General features: G+C 34.9%; 1 protein-coding gene across 4 annotated transcripts in view; it reads left to right on the forward strand.

Annotated features, from left to right (window-relative positions):
- Nucleotides 1-11,458, forward strand: part of PCGF5 (polycomb group ring finger 5) — a 63,852-nt gene extending 52,394 nt beyond the window's left edge. For all 4 annotated transcript variants that reach the window (XM_012574608.5, XM_030276082.4, XM_030276081.4 and 1 more), the window contains one exon: nucleotides 1,993-11,458. In XM_012574608.5, the coding sequence (XP_012430062.1) occupies nucleotides 1,993-2,040 (48 nt within the window). In that variant the 3' untranslated portion in view covers nucleotides 2,041-11,458. The remainder of the gene's footprint in view (nucleotides 1-1,992) is intronic.
- Nucleotides 11,459-11,903: the final 445 nt, after the last annotated feature.

Here is an 11,903-nt window from a genome sequence, read left to right on the forward strand (position 1 = left end):
GGCCAGTTTTTTTTTTGTGATTTTTCTAAGAGGTATCATTCTATATAGGTTGATATCCATATCGACCTCAAAGGATTATCTACCTCTTACTATCTCGTTCCTCAAACTAACCAGCATTGGGCAGTCACTGGCAAGGGATCAAAAATGAAGAGTGTGAATTAAGAGACTACCCTGGTTTATGGGAATTCATATATCCTTTTTGATGGAGTAAAAAAATGTTAGATTTTTCTAAACTCTATTCCTTTCACATTTTTAAAATTAGAAATCAAATTATCTCTAGAAGCAAAACCTCCAGAAACTGCAAACTGAAGCTGATTTTTAAGTTTCAATGACCAGTCTGGTTCCCAACACTATTTGAAACAGTATTTCAGTTTCTTCATTGACAATTTTGGTTTGAACTGAGTTCTAAAAGTTACTTTGCAACTTTGGAATACTATTTTAGTCTTGACTAAAAAATTGGAGCTAGTGGTAGAGGATCACTCCCCACTAGTGATGGAAGTGAACTACTGCACTCATGCCTCCTTCAATAATTAGAATTGTCCCAACATAGAGCATTTGATTTGTACAGTTTTGTGATTTTGTTTGCTAAAACACTGAACCTCACTGGTTTACTTGGCAATTTTAGTGTGGTGATTGCTCTGTCTCTGCCTGTGTGCACTTCCAATTAGATCTGCACACTTTTACAGACAATTTATATACTCAAAGTCAAAATGTGAAACAGCATTTAAATGAAATGGTAGTCATGTCCTGTGCAAAGAAAAATTCATTATAATCAGAGACCAAGTAATTTATGATACCACACATACATATTTGTTAATTGCACATGCAGACTGCACATTGTGCTTCCTGTCTTCTCTCCTAAATACTCCTGATACTGTTAATACCTCTGGGTTTACCTTGTGGTTTCTCTGAACTCCAGTTTGTAAATCCCCTGCAAGTGTGATCACATTTATTTCTGGTGATATTTCACTATCATGGCATGGAAAGTTTATTAACTCTGTAGGTGTCTGGAGCTATATCTTTTTTTTCTTAATCTCTCTTGCATTTGAAGGATGAAGCAAAATGTTTCTGGTTTTAATGATAGCTTCTGTAATAATTCTTTGTATTTCCAAATTTGGAATTTAAAAAAAAAAACTTATCTTAGCTTTGTTTCTCTGTTGTATGGCAGAGAGGCATTTAAGGCCATACAGCTACTGAGACAATGAGATTTGCCAGGCTTTTTATGCCATAGAAAATATTCAGTATGCTAATGAAGTTCAGAGGAAAACTTGAGACAAATGAAATGCTGAAAAACTGAAAAATAAGATGTTGAGTAAAATATAACAGTTGAAGCAACAAGTGCCCAGATATTCTACAGCCCTTTTGGGAAACCCATCCACTCTTGTCTTCTATTCCACAAGTTCTGTCCAATTTAGGGATCCAAGAAGCTGATTTCCTTTTTTTGGTTGGTTGGTTTTTTTCAGTTGGAATCAATAAAAACTTATCACTAGATTTGAGATTAAGGAGTTTGGATTTGGGGAGAAGGTCATCTCTCAGAAAACTAGCTGACAACAATTTGACTTTTTTTTATAGTTTACCTGTGGAACCCCTGTATATAAATTTCCAAGTACATTGCCAGTAAATATATTTTGGTTTAGAAAGTATAAAATGTCAAGATTTCTTTCTATCAAACACAGCAACTCAGAAATAAGGTTTGTTTGAGCACTCACAACTATAAATGTAATAAGACATAAATATGGAAATATATAAAAGCAGATCAGAAACTGTATATCAGTGACAAATAGTTAATAGATTTGAAGTACAGGGGTGAATTTAACTGTTGAAATGTATGGAATTATTTCATGTAAATTGTCATATACATCTGTCTTAAGAGATAAGGTCTGGCTATTCTTAAGGTAGTCTTTAATTGCATTTTCTTTGTATTGTTTATGAATCATGTCTTCATGCTTTCTTGTCTGTTTTTGTTGTTGTTTTTCCCTTGCTTGTTTTCAGTCTTACCCTATGGTACTTCAATATCGACCTAGAATTGACTTCGGTTAGACCAAAGGGCCAGATCCCACTGAGATGAATCCTGCACTATTTGTTTACCCATCGACAGATTGCACAATGAATGGATGTGCCTGGATTGGGGGGACACAGCCAGAATTTCAGCATGCAAATAAGGACATTGTCTTTCTTAAAATTGTCAGTTGCATCTCTGTTGTTTCTATTAGGGCAAGCCAAGTGCCATTCTGCTACTGAAATGTGCATAAGATATTTGTGTACCTTAAGAGTGTGCTGCAAATCATAGCCAAAATCATGAAGTGTACAGTCAAGACTCAAAACCTATGGAATATTTTTGCTTGCGTGTTAGAAAATTTTTCTGGTCCTAATATTGATTACACTAGCAAAATGGCAGAGTGCTCATTCATGTGGTGTTGCAGTTTCACACACTTGCTATTTTATTGAATATTGTTGTTTAAATCATAGAGTACTGTAAAAAATAACTAAGGATTATACCTTGACAATATTTTGTATAGAAAATATATTTAGAAAAGTGGTGATTAGGCCACTACCTTTTCCTTGATAAGGTTCTCATGGGTCCAGGTATAGCTCACTCATGAGTGTGCAACAGTCCTTTTGCAGTGAATGAAGATTAATTACACTGAACAAGAGATGTAGAACATGATAATTCAAAATATTAATTTTAAATCTTAAAATTGCTAATATTGCTTGAAAGCATTGTAGCCTTTGTGATTGCACTTTCTGATGGTTTCCCTGAAGTTTAGAATTTGGGATGCTAGCTATTTTTGGAAAAATGGCTTCTGGTCAGATTACATTTCTTCTAATAAAGCTTCCATTAAATGAAGGTAAAATAATACAAATGTCTATGGAACGACTAAATTCTGCTACAAAATTATGACCAAGGCAAAATTTTTCATAATTATTACTTTTCATAATAAACATTCCTTTTTAAGGCTGAATAGAGGTCTATAGTATACTAAGACAAAAAGATATATATAGCTTTAATTACATGCTGTATCTCTTGTGACTATCTGGAGTTTAGAATTCATTACAGAAATTTTCACTAGTTAAAGTCACGTCATAAAACTATTTCCATAAAATTAGACGTAATGCAATACTGAAGATTAGCAGTCTGACCAAAATATTTGTTCAGGTCATCTTTTTTTTCCTAAGACCTGGTAGTGCTGGATAAAAAGTGATTGTTGCCTTAGGTATTACAAGCATAATGGTTCTAGTATGGGATGTTCCTTGGGTTTTTGGTAATGTTGCAGGGAGCATAGCATTGTGTATATTTTCTGTCTTCCATTGTCTTTGCTTAAAAGTCAGTTGAGTTTTTCTGATCAGATTCTCTGGAGATACTTAGAGTTCAGTCATGTTATGTAATTTCTACTTAGTACATGCCTGCTAGTGTTGTAGACAGCTATTTACTTTCTTTATGCCTTTTGCATACAGCAAAAAGGAACCAAATCAATTTTTCACAAGCTACTGTAGAGTGAACTGATCATTCTTAGATAGACAAAATGAAAATTCTTTCTTGGGGTCAAATACAAAAGATAGATGTAAGGCTGGAATTCCTTTGTAAGTTTATGTTCATGTACAGAAGTATGTTCTGTAGGAGAATAAGCATGTTGTGGATTAAGTCTGGCCCCTTTAATGTTGTTGGGCATTCTAACATTGGTGACTCGAGGAATCACATGGAGTTGGGTTGAATCCTACCACTGCACGCCAAAGCCCATATGACATGCAGAAATCAAGATGCTGTCAATAGCAGTCTGTTGAGGAACTCTGCTGCTACAGGTCAAGGTTGCACATATTGTGCAGATGCCAGTGGAACTGGAGAAGGAAAGCATCTAGGAAGAAACCACTGCCCCTTCTGCATTGTGCTGGCCAGCACAGGCACTGCCCAGGAACAGGCAGGGGGGACATGCTGGCTGCAGGGAGCAGACATCCTTTTGCCCATCCAGTCTGTGATGTGCTACTTGACAAAAAAAAAAAAATGCTCCTTATAGGGAGGGTCCTTCTCTGCAGAGTCTCTAGGGAAAAATAGATTCTTCTTGTATATAGAAGTCCACCTCATGGAGCAGCTTGGAAGAGCAGATCCTGCTTTCTGATTGAAAATCATTATTCTCTTTAGTATATACAGTTGTTTTGTACAGTAGAAATAGGATACTATTTGTAAATATTTACATGCACATACCAATTACACCTTACAATTTTTATATATTTCATGTGTTTTTGTACCAGAATTTTCACTGTAAATTTGCTTGACATAAAACACCTGTTTCAGTTTATCACAAAACTAATGCTATGATGCTTAAGCATAATTTCTGCTTGGTTCACAGCACAATTTTTTTCTCGACAGTTGTGTTTGCTGTTTTGAAAAAATTTGAACAGACTAGTTTTAAAAAGACAGGAACGTACAAGTTTTAATCCATCCATCTAACAGGACCCTTGGAATAGCACTATTTTGCCTTGGCTTTGGAATGGCAACTAATTGAAGCTTTCTTTGACTGTTTGATAACTTCCTGTATTCATAATTCATGGATTTTCTCAATCAGAGGTGGACATTGGTTTTGATTCCTGGTATTTTCTTGATGCAAGTTAAAGCTAGATTACACAAGGCAAATCTTCATTTTAAGCATGGAAAATACTGACAGATCTGAACTGACGTTCCCAGCTGCCAATGGCAGCATTAAATGCATATGAACTAACCACCTACACTTTCTGCATTTCTGATTTGATGGCATGGTGCCTGAGTGCTGCTACAGTTGAATCGTTTTTGTAAAAGTAAAGTGCCAGTGAAATACATTTCTTAACTGGGCAGCTTGTGCAACACAGGCACTGCCTTCTTTACAGGAAATTTTCAGTCATATAGTACATATGTGCCATGTCTCTACAGATATGCAGATTTAATTAATTTGTGCCAATTAAGAGTATCTGAGCACCATAGGAATATAAGAATGTGTGTGCAGATTCCTGTGTGCCAAAGATGGGGTGAAGTGAAATGAGTGCCTAGGCATTCCCTTCAGACTGCACCATATGCCGTGCTAGAACTGATGCCTGGATAAAGTCACACTTTCTGAGCATTTCCATGACAAGGTGTCACCACTGCATCCTTGTAAAAACATAGGAATACAAAATAAATGATGCTGCCACTGTGTTTCTATGACTTTTCCATATTAGCAGTATCTAACTGCAGAGGGACCTAAAAAAAATCTGCGCTACTACCTAACCTTGCTGTCCCTTATTTAGCACATTTGGTGCTGCTTGAATTTTTTTCCCTAGAAGTGAAAACCTCATTAGTGAAAATCATAAACGACTTTTTGTTAGGCATAGCTGGTTGCTTCTTTTAGCTAGTAACAAGCTGTAAGCTAGAATTTAGAAACAAGATCCTGTAATATCTCAAACAATATGGAATTAGATGATTAATCAAGAAATGTATTTTCCATTATGCATTACTACGCTCTTGGTAGCTAAGGGCCTAGTCCTGTGAAGGAATTTTTTAAATGAAATACCAAAAAAGATTGCCACAATAACTGAAGTGACTCATCACTATAGTTGGTATTGTTCATTTTGGGGGATTTGGGTCCTAGGAGTCTGCAGTGCAAAAAGTATATTGTGCATATTCAGCTAGCTTGCAGTTATGCAAAAAAAAATTACACAAGTATTATCTTGACTTTACTGAAAATGTTACACAAAGTGAAGTGCCTGATTACTAATATAGAATACCTTTTAAGCCCATTATTTCCATTTGACAGGATATTTGCTTCTGAATTTTATCTGTGGTCTTAATATTTTCAGCAAGAATATATCATAAGCATACTGGAATGAGAAGCTTTCATGGGAAAAAATGATAAAAAGAAATGTGTTCTTTTAGACAGTTTAAATTAAAACCAGCCTATCTCAGTAGAAATTATATTAAAATAAGTACTTTTATGTTGAAAATACTAAATTTTCTGCATGAGGAACCCTTTACTTCTGGATATTGGTCTTTTTTTCTCCATAGGTTTCAGGAGCTTGACTTGACTTCTCTGCTCTTTTCACAAACAGTTCTAGTGTATCTGCAAGAGAAAAGAGATTGATACCATCCCATTCCATTCAGATATAAGCTAGCCTCTTACTGCAGACAAAATAGTGGTCCAGAGTTCCATCTCATCCCTCCCATGAATAACTGGTGTACATGACTTAGTGAGAGAAGTAAACAAATTTTTCTTCTCTGCTGTTTAAAAAAAAAATAGGCCATAGCGTAATCCTTTAATTGAATAATTACTGAGTTGTATTGTTTGTTGTTTTTTTACATTTTCATATAACTGAAGACAAAAGGTATTTATTCACTCCCCAGAAAAAAATCATTCTTTAGTGGACTTGCAGAAAAAGGCATAGCATCCAGCTTGGCCAGATCCTGTGTCTGGTAGAAATACTAGAGAACAGTAGCTGTTCCAAACCAGTCTTAAGTCTCAAAATAAATAGATTGAGCCTTGTTTAAAGAGGGGCTACATAAAATGCTGGTTAATAACATTCATTGATCAAACTCAGTTTTGTCCTGGAAGTGTGCAAAGGCAATTAAGACTTACATCCTTTTCCAAGAGTTTGGTCCAGTTTCTTCACTTAATCTGGCAGATTGAAGGCATCTCTTTGCTCCCTACTATCTGTCATGCTGCATATCCTCCTGTCATGTTACTTCATGCTTTGTTGACTTATTATTTTTTTCAGTTAAAATGTCTAAGTAGGCATCTTCTCTCCAGTAATTAATTAGATGTTCTTACACATCTTTTGGCCATTGTCCTACCCATTTCCTACCCAAAAGTCAAAACATGAAGGATTTGTAAAGGTGAAATTGCTCATGAGGTGTCTGCTCACAGGTTTCCTTTATCAGGCAACTCTCATGGATTTCAGCAAAGTTTTGACAGCTCTGCAGTTTCAGTTCTTTATAGTCAGTTTGAGCAAGGTCATGCTTCTATACAGGTTTCAGCCAAAAACACCTCTTTGAGGAGCGATTGTAGCCTACTGGAGTGTGTTCCAAGACAAGAGGGGATTGATTCACCTGAAGGAAATGTGGAAACTTCCAACTGCACATTTACCTCTAATTTTGTCACATAGGGGTTGTTGTCTGACCTTCAGACCTCAGCTGAAACATCACTTGCAGGAATGTCCTTCAAAAGATGATCTTGAAATGTTTAAATATTTTTCTTCATAAAGCAATCTACGTATTGATCTTCTTATCTACCTTCTGTCTACACTGTCTGTAGGTCAGATTAAAACCTTAAGTTCCAGAATAGGAAATTAATTAATTATTAATTCCCAACAGATTCTTCCATCCAAGGTATGTGCCATAAATATTTTGCATTTGGGTAGCTTTCCCCTACAGCTGAGTAAGGATGTTGTTTCATTCTCTAGTAAGCAATTTAGGTCTCTGTGGTCCTGGAGTGTGGCAGTGAAGCAGAGGAGCTTTGTACATGGGTAGAAAAGTTGAGGCTATCTTTTGTATTTGTAGAAGGAGACAAAGTTCTCTAAGATCAGGATGGAGGAGAAATTCTGGAATGAAAGATGTCTGTAAGTGGTAGTTTTTGATGTTAAATTAATTTTAACCAAAGATAGGTATTGGTTTGACTTTGCTTGCTTTTCTGAACCGTTAGGTCATTTTCTTTGAAGTAACTTTTATGTGTATTTTTAGGACATGCTTCTGACATGGCTGACAGTTGACAGGATGAGGTGAACAGAACTAGTTACTGTGCATTTTCCTTTTTCCTCCTGACAGGGTAAAGCAAAGAGTTGAGAGAAGGTTACTCTACAATATACATAATATGGTTTTGCTGCTAGTTGACATACTGAGGGTTTTATTACAAATGAATTTGTAATGAAGATGGTTATTGTCAAAGTGCAAGGCACATATTTTATATTGGTATTCTACTCTTAAAATTCAGTTTTGTATTATATTGAGTATAGTAGATATTGTTTCTGTTGTGTCCTGAATTTTGTTGTGGTAAAATGAAACATACTCCATTTTTACTGAAAAAATATCACATACTTATTCATTTAAAATTAGTCTTCATTTTCAGATACTTAGTTTGTTCTTAAAAACTAGGGGTTTTTTAAAATAAACTATTTTTATGGATAATCTGATTGCCTAATAGTTTTAAGGGACCTATTTAATACCAAAGGTAACACCACCCAGAATTGAACTTGGAATATGACATTGACATTTTCCCAGAGTGTCTGAATGGTCAAGAGGTACCTGGAGTCAATCAAGCAGAACTGAACCAGTGGTAGTTGTCTGTGTCACCAAGCTAAAGGGTTAGGCACACCTAGCAGTTTCCAAAACAAATTAGAAAAGGAAAGAAACAACAGGAATAGCATTGAGGTTTAGTCAACAGACATAGAGTAGCTCTGAGTCCTCGCTCATGTTCCTGAAGAAAAGCACAAAGGCTTGCATTTACTGATGTGTCTGCTATACCTGGCCTGTGAACTAACAAAAAACTGTGTGCTGTAAATCCTGTAAACCTTCCAAAGCACAAAATAGTCACCAAGCTACTTTTGGGGTTTCTAGTCGTAGTTCAGTGATATTTTGGAGGGTGGAAAGGACAGATTTGGAGGATAATGAGAAAATATTAAGTATGTTTTACAGATTTTTATAGCTATTTTTTTAGCAAATGGCATTGCTGTCCTTGATGTGAGACCATTGATTAGTAAGAAGTGATTATTTTACTTGTGCAGTATAAAACAAAAAAATCCAAATTATCTTGATTTCCCTTTCCAGGATAGTGGCTAACTAAACTGGAAAGTAATAGGTCGATATAATTACTTAGCTGGCTGGAAGATTTCCTTCTAAATACTTACTGATCATATTTTTTTCTGAAATAGAAGCTTCTTAGCACAAACATGAAGCAATGCATCATTTTTCCCTTATTGCAGACTTAACTATTGAAACGAAAGTATTTTGAATTTTTTTTAATTAATGCAAAGCCTGAATTGTTGGATGTTCCAGGCTACTGAATAGATGATATAGAATTACTCTCAATGGATTTTTTGGGGGTGGGGGCCTAAGTGTCCTTATATAAGCTGTGATCCAAGTTAAAAGAAAGGAGCCTATGGTGAGCAGTAATAATGTTCTAATGCTTCCTTGCATTTGATCAGTAGTTACCAGTTTTTAATAAAGCAGCCCTCACAGTACTTAGGAGCTCATAGAACATATTGTGATCTTAAGTTGCTAATTTGTTTTAAAATATAAAATGTTTTAAGCTTTTTGTCAAAAGTGATAACATCCTATTACAAATAAACCTTTTTGTGGTTGTAAAATTTAGCTTATAAATCATTCAAATTGAAGTGAAAAAAACACAGGTCATTGTTAATGACAGTCTATCCTACTCTTACGAATATATGTATTTTTGTAAAGCAAAAGCACTTGTAGATATTTAATCTGTCCAATATCTATCTATGTTAATGTTTTGGAAAAAAAGAAGAAAACAAAATGCTGCTTAGAGAATCACTTACATATTTTTTATTTTTTGTGCTCAAATGCAATTTCTGTTGATTTATGGAATGTTTATTCTGTGTGAAGCTGTATAGTTAGTACAGCTGGGCTAAATGCATTTCTCACCTTAATCAGTTGTATCTATGATAATATATTCTGTCCAATCAGAAAGCAATTGCAAAACACAGGCTTGTGGTGCTGTTTTTCATCTTTGATATTAGCTTCATCCTGCCTTATAACTTTTCTACTTCATAATAAGTATAAAAAATGCTAACCATTTTTTGTGATGCATGTGTTTCAGTGGACATTTCAGGGTATATCTGGATGTTTAGTTAAATCTTACTATGCTTACTAACATTTTTATAAGATGACAGAATTTTACATACAGTATTTACAGTCCCCTGGATGAAAAAGTATGCAAGATGAATCAAGTTTAATATTTACCTTCCTTCAAAGGAAACTGCTACTGGGTACATGCATGGAACGTCAGTGCATCACTAAAGATTCTGGGAATTTGTGCTAATACTATTTTTTAAATTCAGAATCATTCAATTCTTGTAATAATTTGCAGCTATTTGAAACCCCACTTTCAACTGTATTTTGATTCATCATAATGCATTACCACAGTTTCAGGGAAGAAAAAATACAGTAAAGAATGTTATTAAAGTATAGTAAAGAGTGGTTACCATATTTGCTTGTGTACATATTAGTGTACAGTACAAAGTCTCTTTACTTGTTTCAGTGGGATTCTACAGGGATCTACTTCATGGGTCTGATGCTCAGTTAAGTTCTTCAGCTTGACCTCAGTGGAGTGAATTCTATAATTATCCTTGTAGCTGAGACTTGAAATGAGCCAGGCTTCCTGCTTCCCCACTTAACTTCCTTTCATGGGTGACTAATATTATTTAAATTTACTCTTATTATATTAACCTTCTCATTAGTAAGTTTTGCAATAATGAGTGTGAACACTAGCAGTAGAATTCATTGGTAGGAACTCAACTGAGTAAATATTTGGGTCCTTGACAAACTGGGCAAGAATTTGACTCAGATAATGAAGGCATTATCTCATTTATGTCCATGCTTTGCAAAGATCTGCAGTTGATCAGGATTTGATGTGTTTTATTACATGAACATTGTCCATTTTTATAATTTTTGTTAAGAACTAATTTCTGTAGTAATTCATTAGGGTCAACATCTCAGGGTCCACAAAGTAGCCGTTTAAAATCCATTTGATCTGAGTGCAATACCAGTACTGCAGGCTTGTATCTTTTGAAGAACCAAATATGTTGTGTTTTGAAGTACTTTTAAAAAACACTGTAAATTTCACCCAGTTCTACCAAAGGAACATGAGGAGTTTTTTTTTAATATCGAATCTGAGTGTGGCTCTAGAAAAAATGAGACTTATAACTGAGTCAGCACTAATGATCAGTTTTCCATTTAGGGATGGGAAGTGCTGGTACTTGGGTTTTTTTGGCAAAACTTCATCGTTGTGCCTCTTGATGTAGAGTGAAGTCTGTTCAAATCTGCATCAATATTTGTAAGCAAGATTTATTTTGAAACAACAGCTCATGCAAAGCCTGTGAATGGGCCTCTAAAACTTGTGTATAAATGTATCAGATATGTAATGATATTTTTAATAGTGAACTACCTATATGGCTCAGTACTGGTGATGTTAAATTGCATGTTTCATGCTAATGTCAAGAAGGTTTACAGCACCTTTATAATGGTTGATAACAAATGACAATTTGGCCTGACCTGTATGCTGCAAGATGCCTCTAGCCCAGTTGGATTAATTTTATGAAAAATCTAGATGAGCAAGAAGTATAACTAATCTGCTTACTAGCACTGAATTGCTCCTTTCTCAAAGCAATAAATATATTCATGTTGTAACATCTGTTGTGCAGCCTACAATACGAGTTGTTTTGTTGCATTGTTTCTATATAATTTATTTTGTGCAATAAAAAAATCTCTGGTTTTATCTGACTTCTTTCTAGTTTGTAATAATATTTGAATTAAAACATTTGCTAGCTTTAGATCTTAATCATGCAAGCATACTGTCAACTCACAGAAGTGTGAGTAGAAAACAGAATGCAGTAATATTATTCATTATAGAAAAACTAGAAGGTACTCACATGGCCTGATTTTATTCTAGTTAATATCAGAGTGCTACCATTAATTTTCTTGGGTGCAGAGTTCTACCTAACATTAAAGTTGTCTGGAATTGTCACTCCATTTGTAAAATATAACCAGGTCGGTTACAGTGTGACTGTGTGCTTGAGGTTTTTTGAAAAAGAAAAAAGAAAAAAACAACAAAAACAATCCCATAGAGATTCTGCAAGGGTTTTTTAACCTAATTTCACTGCGTTTTGTTCTCTCCCTTTTTGATGTTTTTTTCTGAGTTAATATGGTTTCAGTAGTATTTATTTAT

The sequence above is a fragment of the Taeniopygia guttata genome, chromosome 6, assembly GCF_048771995.1.
Source record: "Taeniopygia guttata chromosome 6, bTaeGut7.mat, whole genome shotgun sequence".
NCBI lineage: Eukaryota > Metazoa > Chordata > Aves > Passeriformes > Estrildidae > Taeniopygia > Taeniopygia guttata.